Source organism: Poecilia mexicana, unplaced genomic scaffold (assembly GCF_051168715.1).
Source record: "Poecilia mexicana isolate PSO_F unplaced genomic scaffold, ASM5116871v1 scaffold_22, whole genome shotgun sequence".
Taxonomy (NCBI): domain Eukaryota; kingdom Metazoa; phylum Chordata; class Actinopteri; order Cyprinodontiformes; family Poeciliidae; genus Poecilia; species Poecilia mexicana.
The window spans coordinates 5,162,332-5,178,084 of NW_028263391.1; the positions used below are offsets into that span (position 1 = coordinate 5,162,332).

General features: G+C 44.0%; 1 protein-coding gene across 1 annotated transcript; it reads right to left on the reverse strand.

The window, feature by feature from the left end:
• Nucleotides 1-121: 121 nt before the first annotated feature.
• LOC106921674 (BRD4-interacting chromatin-remodeling complex-associated protein) lies at nt 122-15,179 on the reverse strand. Its single transcript, XM_088002826.1, has 13 exons — nt 15,143-15,179; nt 14,472-14,631; nt 10,595-10,637; nt 10,178-10,243; nt 8,501-10,030; nt 7,740-8,012; nt 6,198-6,762; nt 5,742-5,857; nt 5,564-5,625; nt 5,288-5,436; nt 5,043-5,137; nt 4,747-4,849; nt 122-3,778 (listed from the first exon to the last, which is right to left on the reverse strand). The coding sequence occupies exons 1-13, from the start codon at nt 15,177-15,179 to the stop codon at nt 3,057-3,059; spliced, it is 3,921 nt and encodes a 1,306-aa protein (XP_087858952.1). The 3' UTR covers nt 122-3,056.
• Nucleotides 15,180-15,753: the final 574 nt, after the last annotated feature.

Here is a 15,753-nt window from a genome sequence, read left to right on the forward strand (position 1 = left end):
ATCTGAAGTTAAGTGTAAAGTTATGAGCTCCCCTGGTTTCACAGTTCAGTCAGAAATGCTGAATAAAGCACATTTACAAATAAATAAAATGGCTCAACATGCAGAATTCTTTTATCCGATGATCCAGACAGACTACACATCTAAAGGGCAGCGTTTGACACTGTGACAAGAACAATGGCACATGAGGCTGATTCCTTAAAGGGGATTCCGTCAACGGTGGAGTTTCTCCCGTAAGGAGAGGCCTTGAATTATAACGGAGAACTTTGGGAAATACTTTACCACAAACAAAAAAAAAAACCCCAAAAGGAATTCCCCTTAAAGAAGAGTAGCAGTGACAGAGTGCAATCTGTTGTGAAAGACACTGACATCTTTACTGCATTTTTGCTGAAACCAATGTAGGTTGAGACACTAGAAGATCCAGAATATCTGTAATTCTGGGGGGGTTTTTAAGCTTAATTTTGTCCTGGAAAGGGACCCGTAAGGGGCTTGATATTCGAACACGGCTACAGGCTGTGTTCGAATATCAAGCTTGGTAAATACCAAGCTTGATATTTTGTAGCCTCAGCTACTAAATACAATGAAATTCCAGGTTGTAACGTGACAACCTGGAATTTGAAAAATATTCAAGAGGTATTATTACGTTTTTAAGTCGCTGTAAATTTTAGAGGACGAATTTAAAGCTTAAGCCAGCAGGTAAGTGATTGCAAATTCTCCAACCAAGCTAGCTGACTGCCGCTAGCTTCGGTGTTAGCATACAGACGTGTTTTGTGGCTCTCCTAAGTGTCCACCAACACTAGTACATGTAGTTTCAGCACTAAATTACTGCATATTAAAACTTTTTGTTCAATGTGACAGAAGACTATTTAAACACGCACACAAAAAAGACTCATACAATTCAAGAAAACAATGGCAAGAAGCAATTTAGCCCCAAATTTCCGGATGTTGTCACCTTTTTTTTCTAACACCAAGATGTTACAACAGCTTGAGAAACACACCCTATCTTATTTTTGATTACGTTTCACACGAGGAATGTTTTACTGACCACACTGTACTAATTACAAATTTCCAATCAAGTTGTCTTAACCCCTAATTGTATGGAGTTAGTTTTGTGTAGTTATATTGCAAACAAATTGCAGAGCAAAACGGGACATAAATAACATCTAAAAATACAAATGGGGAAGAGGATGCACTTGAGTAAAATTTCACATTTCAATTGCTTTAACTTAAAACAAAAGAGCAACAATTATTCTGGATGCTGATAAGATTAATACATCATTGCAGTTATAAATTGTAAGATTAATGACATGCAGTCATTATGAGATTTCTGTTGCAACTTTTAAAGTGAACGGAAATCAACATAAGCTAAAAGTTGTGCTTCTTATTTAGAGAATTTTTTTTAGATCTGTGATGCAAAATCTCATTACCGTTTAAAATGGGAAAACAACACATAGAGCCATCTTTTTACACATTGTCATAGCTAAGAATCTGTAAATCAAATATCTGAATATACATTCTAATGATATGTATATTTTTATATTTCTTAACTGCAAAATAAAGACACGAAAATGACTCCATACATAACATCCAAATCCAAATTTCTGAAGCGCATTTTCAGTCCGTTTTATAAGACAGACAGACATGTTCCTGTTTTACAGTTCAATTGTTGACCTTCAAGCTAAAGATTAACCTACAGCGAACGTTTTTCACACATATTTTATGATGAGTTTGCGAAGATCGGATTCCCATTTTCATAAGGGCTGATTAGATTGTCACAATAACATAAGAAGCTGCAAAAATAATAGTAAAAAAATAGCTTAAATAAACTTTTAAGTGAAGCAGATGATTCGTTGTGTTTTTGGTCAAAGGCTGATGATGCGGAGAGGCTCGAAATCTAGATTTTCCTCTTAGTTTTGGTGTATTTCTTTCCAAAACCGAACATTTCTTATGGTCATTGATGCCAATAAGTCAACCTTAAGCCCTTGAGATTATTAGAAATATTTTCTAAACAGCAAAGGCCTTCATGACAATAAAGCATCTCTCATTTCTGCATTTTTACCCGGGCCCAGTTATTAAACAGGCTCCTACCTCCTCCTGCACCATCGTGGCTCCCAACAACCCTAACTTATTATTGCTTGCATGTTCATACGTACAGTAGGGGAAACTGTTCTAGCCTCCGAATGCAGATGCAAAACTAGCAGTATTTCACAGTTCGACTCCAGTAATGGTCCAACCTTTCAAAAAATAGCAACAAAACACGACTGCCTAATGTGTTTTCCATGCCAAACCGGGTTCATTTTTGTTTTCTCTTTTTTTTCTCCTATTTTAACGAGGACAGACTCCAGCTTGCGGGAAGAGACACGACGTGGACGTTTGCTGGTGTATTCAGGATGTAACGAGTCACAAAATCTTTGGAGTTTCATTCATTAAGCCAGGATGACAGCGCACGCGGGATCTTTATTTATTTATTTTGTGTGTGTGTGTGTTCCATCCCGACCCACGAGCCGACGCTTTTACACAAACACACACACGCACACGCACTCTTCCAAATCCACGCGAACTAATTCAAACGAGAACGCACACACACCTCACGCATTCACTGCATTTCTCAATGCAAAACGCAATTGGCACAAAGTATCAAAATAAATACCCTGGAAGATTGGCACTATGCAAAAAAAAAAAAGAAAGAAAGAAAGAAAAAAAGCTTCACAATTTTCAAAGAAATCTTATAAAAAACTATTGAATAATCTCAGTCTACTCCATGTTTTATTATCCTCACTATTACTTATATACTATATGCTGATGAAGGTTACACCAGTGTCGTAAACCTCTGAAGGACTTAACTACCACTGAAACAATATAGCTCCTATTCAAATAGATTTTTTTTTCCACAAACATACATCAAAAATGAAGTATCTAACATCTATCGGACTATAGATAGTGCTGTTGTCTGGTATGCATTTCTTTATAGTGCCTATTCTTTGTTTTCTTCCTTCACACAATCAGTTCAAGCAACATCGCCCCATCAACATCTTTGTACTGACCCCTGTAGGGTTACCTCACAGGTGTCCCTCTAGGATGCTGGTGACAGGCTGGTCCAGTGAAGGGCCTGGCGCCGCCCTGCCCGGGGCCACCGAGGGGCCCTGCAGGCGCTGGAGCTCCAGTATGCTGTCTATGGCACTCTGTAGATGTTCGCTGAGGATGTTGTCCTCTTGGAAAGGCAGGGACGCGGGGCTGAAGCGCTGCTCCGGCTGAGGGGACACATCCACCCTGTAGCATTTCAGCTTTGGGGCGCCGATATCTCTGGTGGCAATCTCGAAGCAAACGTCCTCCGGTTCCGTCATTGGAAGGGGAATCGGAGGCTTTGCTTGGGAGTCGGGCACCGTCTGTGGGACCTGTTCTGCAGCGTTACAGCCCGGAGCGCCGTCGGACATTTCGTCTCCATACTGGGAACGCCGAGGAGCTCCGTTGGTTGCCTGGGGGTGACGTTCATTGACACCTCCGCCGCCGTTTGTCAGCTGCCCCGTGTGGTCCCTCTTGAGTCCCGGATCGCAGGCTGAGTTGTGGATAACTTTGCGAGAGCCCGACTCCTGCTTGATAGTGAGTCTTAGAGCTCCGCGTGAGCTGGAACGGTAGGTCTTCAGTCCTGGGGGTCTTTCGGTCAGTCGTGCCCAGGCTGGCGGGGAGGAGGGGCTGCTAGAAGAGTGTGCGTGAGAGAAGCCAGAGGACTGGGCACTGTGAGGGGAAGACGCTGACGTCACCAAAGATGTCATAAATGTTTCTGGAAGGAAGAAAAAAGGAGTGACTGAACAATGTGACCAGTCAGTTTTGGGTACTTTCGCAGATGGAAGTGTTGCGGTACTCAACATTCGCTTTGGTCACAAGAGCGGTCTGAAGACCACATTCTCAAAGTCTTGATCTTGTCTTGGACTTGTTGGATTCACGATTCTTTCTCAAAGCCAAACCTTCAACATCCTTTATTGTACCCGAGTTTAAAATTCTTGCTGCATTCAAATGCAATCAATAGTTTTTTACTTTGAAAATTTAATGCTACCACCTGTCCCTCTACGTACAGAGTGAGAAAGTAAGAGGGAGAAATATTTTTCAGTGCAAATATTCAGATTTTTTTTGTTTGTTTGTTTGTACAGCATGCAGTGGTAAGTTAAGTCCTCCACCTCTGTTCACTGTCAGTCACTTAACATTTAGCTGGATTTCTTCAGAGTTGTCTGTTTAACATCAGCCGATTGTTGCTGAACTCTTGAACTTCATTCATCACTCTGCTGTAATGAATAGGACATAACGCGTGAAAATGTCTTCTAGTTCCAATTCTACATGAGATTTTAGGTTTAGATTAACAATGTACTCAGAAACTTCAGATTCTAACATCAGTCAGGCCTGACATTTAGCAGCTTTCAAGAGTCCCCTTCACGCTTTCTGCTTCTTAATTACCATAAAAACACCTTTAATTTCTCCTTAGCTTCATGTTAAGGAAAATTACACTCTTGTGTGTGATTTTCCATCATCATGCAGCCCTCCTCAGCCTCCCCATTGACATGTCTTAATTACTCATTCACACCTGGGAGCTCAACTGGAGCAAATATGGAGGTTAAGTGTAGTGCCCTGAGGTACCACTCTGATTGTCTAGGAATTTTTAATGTTCTCATACTAGTTGGATACTGTGTCTTTTTTGCTCATTAAGACATTCCTTGCAATATTACTAGCCCCTCACCCCCTTGTGGAAACACTGACCTGGATCTTTGCGAGCCCGCCGTCTGTCCTCTGCCAACGTGTATCTCTCGGCCTGGAGGAAGAGACGCTCCAGCATCACCATCTCTGCCGACGGACTCTCCTGCTGTGGAAACCATGGTTCGCATGTCATCAATAGTGGAGGTACGGAAGTGGGAGGAAAAATTTGTTTACAAATAAAAATCTGAATAGTGTGGTGGACTTCGTAGAACCCCTTTTACTGGAGTTACGGCATCTTGTGAGCACAAATAAAGGTTCTATGTTCTGAAGTCATGCAACGTTAGCATGCTACATCTCACCTGGGTTTCCTTAACCAATAGCTGCCTGTATTTGTTGACCATGTCCTTGGTGCGTTTTAGCAGGAAACCAGATACAGAGTCAAACTCCTGATCCACTGTTGAAAAAGAAATATGTAATTTCCAGGTGAACGTGGACTGTTCAGTATTTTTACCGAAAGCAAGAAAATGGAGAAAACCTCTCGAAATAATGATTAAAGAAACAGAGTCTTGATATTCTCAGACTTTACAAATCAATGCTTGTGAACCTAAGTTGAAGTCGTCTTGAGTGGGCAGGTGACCGGCGCAGGTGTGATACGGCAGCAGGCGTCTAACGGCGTCTTTCAGAGTGGCGAACGCTGGCCGGGTGAACGGGTTGTGCACAGCTCCGTGGTCCAAACAGAGCTGCTGCTGGAATCTGAAGAGAACGATGAGATCTCAGCGTTACCGTCCACGATGACTCCGAAATGGTTCATCTGGCAGCTGGTTTGTAAACAAACGAAAACTACAGTCACTTTTGAATGACATTTTGTGGAAACTCTTACCTGTGTCTGCGCATTGCTGGTGTGAGCCTCTCCTCTCTCTGCAGTTCCAGATTACCTGCCAGCTAATAAACACGTTTTCAGTTAAAAAAAAACAAAAACAAAACATTAACTCAAGCATATATTGTATGTGGAAGGATTTAGACTTTGCTGTATGGTGTGTCATATTTAAGTGTTGCACCTTTTTGCTCTGCTGGACGGGGCCACACTGGACGGGAGGCCCCTGAACTCGATCTGCAGGAGAGGGTGGATGTACATTGAGAGTATAGCTCTTACTCTCCAAGGCAGCTGTGGGCTCTGGTAGACGACATGATGACAAAGATGAACACAGTCAGCGGAGAAGTATGATACACGTATACATTAGACCTCCACGCCACCAGAGGGGTCCCAAGAGCACCAAACTAGCACGATAATATAAATATATGTTTTTAAAATAACAAACTAAATGCTAATACACTAATAAAATAATTTACGTATTTATTTTATAGTTTGAAGTACACATATTTAATTTAATTTATTTGGTAGGGACAATGCACATTATCATTTTTGTAAATGCGGCAGAAGTAGCCACAAGGCTATTTTTTAGTCTTTTTTTTTTTTTTTTTTTTTTAATAGAAAAAGCTGCTGTTGAACTCACTGTTTTGTGTTTGCTGTAGGACAGCAGAGTCGTCTCCCTCTTTCGAGAGAAGAGCGGGTGCAGCTGCGGGCGCAGTCTGCTGCTGAGGCACCGGGACGCTGACATGCAGAGGGGACGGGCTGCGGCGGGCGGGAGTGCAGCTCGAAGACTGGGGCTGGGAGACGGGCGGCTGCACCTGTCCGGGAGGCTGGGAAACACTCTGGACATTCGCCTGGGTCTCCGCAAATAAGCTCTGCGGGACTTGGTACTGGACTGGAGCCTCCATGTTTGTCTGGGAGGCCGACGTCTGAGGCCCAACCGGAGGGGAGAACGTCGCTGGAGCTGGCCTCGCGGCGTCCTGAACCAGAGACGGGGAGCAGATCATCGTCGTGTTTTCCGGTTCTGAGGGATGCGGAGAAACTTCACAGCGCCGGGCGGACATCACGTGAGCGTCCGGTTCAGACGCGGCTCCGCTCTGGGGTGGACTGTCTCCGTCGCTGCCAGCCGGGGAGGTGAGGGGCTCAATCGGAACCACTGGCAGAGCTCCAACCAATAATTCAGACGGGATGGGAGAACTAAGCGCTTCCTGGTGAGAAAATCAGACCAGAATTTAAGCCAACATGTGATATATGATGATACTCTGAACAAAGCTATTCCAATTGGAGTTTTATATCATATCTTCATTTTTCTAATTTAATGACGCATATTTAGCTCGTTTAATATAAAGCGTGTTGACAAAACACGGAATGCTTACACTTCAAGTGTTTCACGTGGTTTCAGGTGCTTGAAATCCTTGAAAGTGCTTGAATTTCATTTAAGTGTTTTGAAGGTTTAAACATTTCTTGATTTATCTATAAAGTCATTGAAAGCTTAATATTTAAATTGCACGGCTTTGAAATCTAAGTGCAAAATTTTATTAAAATCCAGAAAACTTAGTGGGAACATTTTTATAGATTTTTGTAATTTTCTTTTTATATTGTGTCTGAGATTTTAAGATAAATCTCAGAGAGGGGGGCAGGGGGGAGGAAATTTCTAAACTTGAAAAGTTGAAGATTGGCTGTAAAAACTTGTTTCAAAAGTCAAAAATTTCCAACTTTTGACATTCTTTTTTCCAAGTTTTTTTTAGAGAATTTCTGAGATCTATGTCAAAAATTTCTACAATTTTTCTTGCAAATTTTTAACATTCAGACTCCAGTGTTGTCGTAATGTCTCTCTCTTATGCCGTCGTAAGAGAGAGACATTTCAAAACTGTACTTTAGCTTACCCTGTCCCTGGAGCTGTAGAATCTAAAATAACATCGCAAGACATTATTAACAACAGCGTGTCATGATATATAACAATGATGTGATACAATAGTGATTTGAAACTGTATTTTTTAATTAATTTGTATTGTTCTTATCTCCAAAGTGTGGCACTGGAAACTGCTTGAATTTTACTGTGGAAAAACGCATCCTGTTCAGGAGCTTCCTTTTCTTCATGTACTTCATGCGCTGCTTTGTGCTGGTCTGTCACACAGAATCCCCCCAGAAAACAAAATCTCCGGTAGATGTAGCACGCACTGACCTGTGGCATGTGTTGCATAAAGTCCTGGCTTTGACTCATCGAGTGGGTGACCTCTTCCACAACTTGGCTGAGGTCTGCTGAGGGCATCAGGAGCTTGGGCATCTCCACAGCTGGTTCGGAGACATGAGGAGGCTCAGGTGGGGGCTGTAAGACCGCAACCACCTGAGGAAGAGCAGGAGGAGGAGGAGGAGGAGGAGGAGGAGGAGGAGGGGGGGACTGGAGCCCCGCAGAGCCGGGCTGCACCGAGACGTGCTGGACCACGTGTCCAAAGGGCTGCGGGAAAGACGCACCAAAGTTAGGACCAAATTCTCTTCAGTTCAAATGAAGAATAAAGTATGCCATATTAGGGGTGTCCAGATGCAACCTTTTCACTTCTGGTATGATACTGATATTGCAGCATTGAGAAATGGCCGAAATCGATACTGACCCATTGTGAAATCACCATGATTCATACATTATTTTGTAGTGTGGAATGTTAGAGAATCTCTAATCATGTGGTATGAGAACAACTGAGCCATGTGTTGACCCAATGGGTCTGCATGCGGAATACAAACACTGGTGCATGGAAATGACGGGGCGGACTAATTGCTCCAATGGAGTGTTTCTAACAGTGTGCAGGCTGATATATTCTGACACTCGCTTTTTTTTTAGCCGATATCAGACTAATTTCCAATATAAATATTGGATTGGAACAGACCTGGGTAACCATAGTGAAACACTGCTTAGTCGTCACGTTTATCTTCAGAGCGGTGAGAGCTCACCTGTTGTAGCTGGTGGAAAGCCTCCTCTGAGCCGCTCCTCTCCTCCTGAACAGGCCTCTCAGGCAGCAGCACCACAGAGGCCCGCTGAAGGCTCAGCTGCCCCTCCGTCACTCCCGCCTGTGGAGCTGCAGCCTGAGCGGCGAACGGCAGTCCCTGAACCACCGAGGGGCCGTTGACAATCGAGATGGAAGTGAGATCCTGGGGAAGCACCCCTGAACTGTTGATCAGGGTGATGTGGTTCCCAAGAGCAGGACTGTGGACCAGGGTGGCTTGTTGCCCCTGCCCTCCTGCAGCGTAAGCTCCAGCCAGCTGTGCTGGCATCTGGAAGACGGTGGTGGGGGCCGGCTGCAGCTGCAGAGATCCTGAAAGCACAGTGGCCTGGCGGAGAGCTAGCTGCCCTGTAGGAGTGGTGAAGACTGGGCTGAAGTTCAGCTGTCTTTGGGGTACGGTTAGGATCTGAGAGCCATCCACAAGCTGCCCGGTGGAGGCGGCCACGCCGTGGACGGAGGGGCCTTGATGACTGGGGGTGAGGAGAGGCTGCACTGCTCTGGCAGGCTGGGATATTGTGACGGGACACTGGCCCGGAAGAAGAAACTGGTTCTGGCCTTGGAAGAGTCCCTGAGGCTGGAGCACGAATGAGCCGCCCTGGTTGACCAGCTGCAGGCTGACCGGCTTGGAGAGCTGCTGCGCTGGCTGCGGCTGTGGAGCTACAGTCTTTTGGCCGGGAGCTTGGGACAATAAGATGTTGGACGAGGCGGTCGCCGGGACAAATGTGAGACCAGAGGTCGCTTTCTGCCCCGAGGGCTTGGGGCTGATTTGCACCAGCCTGGGCTGGATGCTGATGGGCAGCTTGGGCTGGATGGGGAGCGGGGCACGCTGCAGGACGATGCCTGGCGCCGGCGCCGCTGTGGCTCTGAGGGCCGGGTTGATGAGAGGCCGGGTGGCGACGCTAGGCACTGCCTTGTGGATGATCATGCTGGAGCCTTGAGCGGGACTCAGGGAGAAGGAACTGTCTGGAGACGGAGCAGGAAACACGTTCCCAGGCAGGAGTCCCATCAGCTGAGCCGGGGCGGCCGGTTTTAGAGATGGGCAGCCCGGTCCCACCGCCAGCAGGGAGGGCTGAGGAGGCTCCACTGCGGCTTGGGTGTCTCTGGGCAACGTCGGGGCGACGGGCAATGTGACGGACTTGGGTATGAACGGCACCAAAGGTGGAGAGAGGAGAGGAGTTGGGGGATAGAGGGACAAAATGTCTCCTGCTTGCGCCAGTCCTGCTTCCAGGGCCATGGTCTGCTCGGTGATTTCAGCCTCCTGCAGACTCTGCTGGAGGATATCACAAGCCACCTCCGCCTCCCCCACTTCCTCCTCCTCCTTCGCCTCACATCCAGCCTCGGCAGGTGGCTGCACGGCCTCCGGGTCCTCCGCGCCCTCCGGAGAGGACAGCAGAGCCTCCTCCAAGAAAGACAGGTCCACACAGCCAGGTGGAGGCGTGTCCGTGCAGTCCCTGCTGTCTCCCAGCAGAGAGACGGGACTCTGGAGGAAGAGACACGGACAGAAAGAAGGTTATTGTGTGATTAGTCAGCATTTAATAGCAGTCATGAAATGGAGAGAAAACCATCGATCTCCTGGGGGTTGATGCTGGTTGTTGTGACGCTGCTGGCTGCGCATCCAGACACTCACCGGGGCATCTGTGAAGAGAGAGGGCTCCCCAGAGGAGGAGCTAATGAGCAGGTCTTCAGTCTGCAGCTGGTGAGACAAAAACTGTAAGAGCGGAAATACTATCTAAGGAGTTGTTTGGCAGCTCAATTTAAGGTTTGGCCGCCTTGATGGTTGGGGGAAAATGATTCAGCTTTACTTTCTGACTTTCTGTTAACCGTCTGTCCTTTCACAAACACCTCACAAATCTGACTCTTCATTAGCATGATTGCTGCAGCTAAATACCATTGCACACCACACTTTTCAGATTTTATTTTGTGAGAAAGTTTGAGAGTCTTCTATCCACTTTCTGTGGCTCTTCCACACACAATCCTAGAAGAGCTTGAAGGCTGTGGTTGTAGGATTCAAGCAGTTTTCGAGTCTCTGTAAATCACTTCTTACCTCACTGGTTCCATGAAGGAAGTCATTCAGGGCTTGGGGGTCACTGCAACAAGAGAAGAACAAAAGGACTGAAACTGATTAAATCTATGTGGATATTTGTTTTTATACATTTTCAGAGAGCGGGCTCAAACATGAAGATCTTCTTAGCATGTTTGTCTCGTTTTTCATGTTAGAATCACCATTTTGATTCAGGATTTGCATGTAAACGTAAGTACAGCAGTCAATAAGTCGCCCCTTCTTTTTTGAACACATTTTGTTGTGTTTTGCAGGATATTTTGTTGGAAATGTTGTGGTTCTATTCATGCTTTTTTCCCCTTTGTTTTGAAAGGCAAAGAAGGAAAGAAAGAGAGCAAGCTAGCTCTAGCTAGCTACAGGATGTAAGAACAAACTAAAAACTTACCACAAAACATCAAGTAGACAAGTCCCATCTTCATCCTCCATGTCAGCTGAGAGAAAGATTAAGAATTATTAATACCAGCACTTCATTTTGTTACAGTATTGTTCTTAAAGTTCCCCTGATGTTTGTCCAGATAATTCTTCTGATATCAGGATAAAATGTGTTTGATCCAGACTGATGCTGCTGTTCCATCCACATTACCTGATGATTACACACTTGTCTCTTTAAAGCGCCCCGCCTGCCGTTTTCTTGTGTAATTGTAAAATTGAACATGGCTAACGTCACAAACCCATTTCCTACAGGCACAGAACATCCCCCAGCTTGGAATTGCTTCCTTTTTATGGCAACACACGAGGCAAAGTCTCACAGGGGGGAAAAATAAGATGCAGAACAAAACGCCTGCGCTGTTGAGTTTTGTCTTTCATAAAAGGTATTTCTCTCATTTTCGCTTTTTTGGGGGAGGCACAGATGAATGCTTCAACTCATCAAAAAAATAAAAACAACAAAGTGAGGAAAAGAAAATCTGAGGAAATACAAAAACATTTTTTAGATAATTATTTCATTTTTAAAGGGGAAAAAAGCTATCCAAACCAACACATGTAATTGCAACCCTTGAAAAAAAAATATGATTTAACTGTCATTTATCCCCTTTTTCGCATTCGCATTCGCTAGCCATACCCAGACCTGAATACTGCCTGACTGGCAGAATCAAGAAATGACTCGAATACAACGACAAGAATGTAGGCTAAAGATCTCAAAACAGCAAATCGAAAGAAATTCAAGAACAAACAAGAAACCAGGTCGCTGACTGAAACAATGCTTATGAAAAGTATTTACTCCCTTAGATGTAAATACTTGCTTTGACAAATCAAGTTCAACAATATTTCTGACAAATTTAAAAAAATTAATAAATACTGACAGAAAAATCACATACCAAGGTTATAATTAGTTGTTGTGTTTGAATCCAATTGTTTTAAAATGTCTAAGTCCGGTTGACTTTTCTTGGAAACATCTCAATTCTTATTTGAAATAATTCTGCTAAAAGGGAAAGTATTCCTTATGCATTAACTGACTGTGCCTCTGTTTCAGTTCCAGGTGGAGGACGCCGTTTTGGATCAGAGGTTTGCTGCTAACACAAACCCTGTGAGATATGTCCACATTTCCACATTTCTTACTAACGTTGATGTAAGTTGAATAAATCTGAAAACAAGTGTCCGTCCTGTGACGTCAATTTTATTAATTATGCTTTAAGCTTAAATTTGAAAAGGAAAATGGAAAAAGTTTTGGATAAAATTCAAGTGAAGGTTTGTGATAAAACTGTTTTTCTCATTGGGGACAAGAAACAACAACACAGTGTACACTGCAAAAAAAGACCCTTCTCAAAACAAATAAAAAAAATAAAATAGAAAACATGATACGTCTCACATGTATGTCAAAAAATCTGCCAACAGAACTATTACTTTTTGATGAATATTCAAGGATTATTTGCTTAAAATAAGCTCCCATATTAGTCACTCATAAGTTAGTTTTGTCTTATTTCAATTGCATCAAGGTATTTATACAAGAAACTAGATAAAAATGCATGGTAAGCTGTTTTGTTTTTGCAGTGTAGCACATATGTTGACGTTTCAAGATGAAGTTGCAAAGCGTTCACATTTTCACATAAATAAAACTCTGAAAAGTGTGGCGTGCATTTGTATTTAGCCCCCTGTACTCTGACGGCAACCATTTCAATTCTGAGGTTAAGTCTGCTATATTAGTAAGGAAAGTCCATTAATGTGGAATAATCCAGCTGTTCCGTAAACAAGGAGCATCAGGAAGATCAAGGACCAAAGCAGAGATATCAGGGAGGAAAGTAGTGGAAACGTTTAAAGCAGTTGAGCTGCACAGATCCAATTCAGGTGTAAAAATAGTCAACAAAAGTCTAGTTTACAGCTTTTCATTAGTCTTTTGAGTAGGGAGCATCATAACGTGCGGATACGTTTTCTCCAGAAAACCTGTAGTTTCTAGCACAACGTCACATTGTTCCAAAAATATCTGATAAATTAAAGCCTCCAGCAGCAGTTCTAGATAATAAAGGTGCTTTCTGTGTGCTTAAATGGATGATTTTCCTGACCAGGAACAATCAAAGCACATGGGAAGATAGACGGAGCTAAATGGAGCCTAACACAGGATGGAAAGCTAACACAGGTAAGCAATAGACTGGATATTTCTTGCAAAGTCTCGCCTTCCAGCAAGAAAACTAAGAATGTACACCCGGAGCATTGGAATGGTTTGGATCAGAGCATGTCCACATGTTAGAACGGCCCAGTCAAAGTCTGGACATAAATCCAATTGAAAAATTGTTGCAAGCTGTTGTTTACAAATGCTCTCCATTGAAACCTCCAGCTTTATTTGCAGGTGGTTTGATAAGTGTTTGACTCACAGGGGATGCACTTCACACTTTTAAGATTTTACATTAAAACATTAAGTAATTTAAAACGCAGTATAAGGAAATAGTAAACATTAATAGGAGAAATTGTCTCAATATATATTATGTTCTTATTGTAGTATTTTTGCATCAATATCTTAATACTACTATTAGTAATACATGGGAAGATAGAAGGAGTAATACTTCTATCCACTCCTTTGAACGGTTATCACTTACTGTGTCATTTTATGTTATTTATAACGTTCAACAAACATCGAAATACAAATTTTTATTGGTAAAAAATAAAAAATGCAAATATGTACTACTTTGTGTTGGTTCGCCTTCCTGTGCAACTCTGTTTGAAAAGAAAAAAAAATGTTGCTTGCGCCACAGTCTGGGCTTTCTCCCCTTCGGTTGAATTCTCTCCGGTACCAAGCCAATGAGCGAACAGAAGAACGATGACGTCAATTTTCTGCGCCGTTTTGGAATTGTGGTCTGCTTGTAGTTTTAGCAATGGCAGCGGAGGAAGCGAATGACGCCGTTTAGTCCGTGTACGAAAACATTAAATTAACATTAACAGTCGCCTCCTTCGGCTTTTTGTAGAGGAGGATGGTTGTTGATGGCGCACGCCATTTCCGGTAAGCGTCATAGTGCAGAACTGGCGCATTACCTCACGGGCAAAAGTCAATTGTTTAAAATTTTAAATCTCAACAATGTCTACGCCTCCAGGAAGCAACAAAGTACATTATAGAGCAAGGGGCTGTTTTTTTTAATCCAGGTATATATATTAATATAACATATATATATAATATTATATATTGGTATAATTTGACAAAATGTGGACAAAGTCTTAACAGTTGCAATTGCGATCATGTACGTTTTAAAGGGCAAACAACGGGCTTGTCGGGAGGAAAATCAGCAAGAAAATTTTAATTATTTCAGAGAAATAAACATATTTTGATTCCTTAATACTTTTCTGGAATTAAGCGATGAAAAAAAATTAATTATCCCAACAACAACAGCAAAATCTGCATGTGGGAAAAGGATTCACCAACGTAAACATACTTTACATGTGAGAGGCCCCATGCAGAGCGGTCGAGCTGAGTTCCGGTGGTGGCTTCATGGGAAGCTGTGGCCGCTCTTCGGCGTCTGGGGGCGGGCGGGAACCAGGCCGAGGCGGCGGCGGGACGGAGCCGAGACCTCTCTCTGCTGGGGCATCGCTGCAGGAGGCTGGATGTGAGGAGGGCAGAGACAACACAGCACACGCCGCATGCTGTCAGGTCACTCCAGGTTACCACCAACAACACACCTTCATCTCAGGAGAGAGGCAGACATTACGATCGATGCGTGATTCATCAGTTTTCTGGCTCTAAATCTATAGCCACAATAGCATCATATTTCTGATTATTGATTACGCCCGAGGCTGATCGGGAGGGAGTGCAGGAGGAGGGAGGAGAGGAAAACAGAAGCTATTGTTGTGGCAGATCAGAGCGGCTCAGCTGTAAATAGACGGCTCCCCCTGCGCCTTGGATGTGACTTGTCCTCCTCATGGCCGTGGGGGGAGAAAAAGGAGGAGGGAGGGTCGAAAAAGGAGCAGCAATGTGGAACATCTCTGCACAGCGCCAGCCTGATCTAACATTACTTACTGCCTTGCGCCCGATTTCAAAGTCTTCTCCCTCTCCGACTCTGCCGATCGCATTTGTTTACAAGCAGACAGCCGCATTAACACCCCTCCAGGTACCGCATCGCCCAGTGAAATCCAGGCGCACCGACCCCATCATCCGAAACCTGCAGCGGCAAGTGCCCCGCTATTCTCTGGCCATAACCAGGACCCGGGATCCGCTGATGTAGGTTACGTAAGGTGATGTGGGTTCATGTTAAATTTCTGTTCGAGACGATGCAAGACGCCGAGCCCGCCGTTTCTTCCAATCTCCCTCCCCTTCATCATCACCGTTGTTCTTATTATCATCATCATCATCATTATTATTTAAGATACACATATATTTTTCTCAGTGTGAGTCCACGGCAGCTGACGCCTGCTGTAAATCATATCGCGGTAACAAAAGATGCCTTGTGTTAAATATCTCCTCTCGCAGTCAGCCCCGAGCGATTCGCTCCTCGTCGGGTCGCTGGAGTAAATTCCGCTATTAAAAGAATAACCAAGAGAGAGGAAGAAAAAAAAAAACACCCTCACCCCTTCTTTGTGGTTTATTGTCCTGTCAAGCGGGCCTCTGCGCCATCGATTCTCACTCAGCGGTCTTTTCAGATGCTAAAAGGAGGAGAGGGGGGTGGCGGTGGTGGAGGAGGAGAGTGTGAGGGGTAGGACAGGGTGGGATGAAGGAGGGGGGAGGA

Excerpts from the sequence above, each read along its gene's own strand:
- LOC106921674 (XM_088002826.1), bottom strand. The coding sequence starts at position 15,179 with ATGGGGTCGGTGCGCCTGGATTTCACTGGGCGATGCG. Across the intron at positions 10,638-14,471 it reads CTGCATGGGGCCTCTCACAT|TGACCCCCAAGCCCTGAATG; the intron begins GTAAAGTATGTT and ends CTCTTGTTGCAG. Across the intron at positions 3,779-4,746 it reads GCGGGCTCGCAAAGATCCAG|AAACATTTATGACATCTTTG; the intron begins GTCAGTGTTTCC and ends TCTTCCTTCCAG.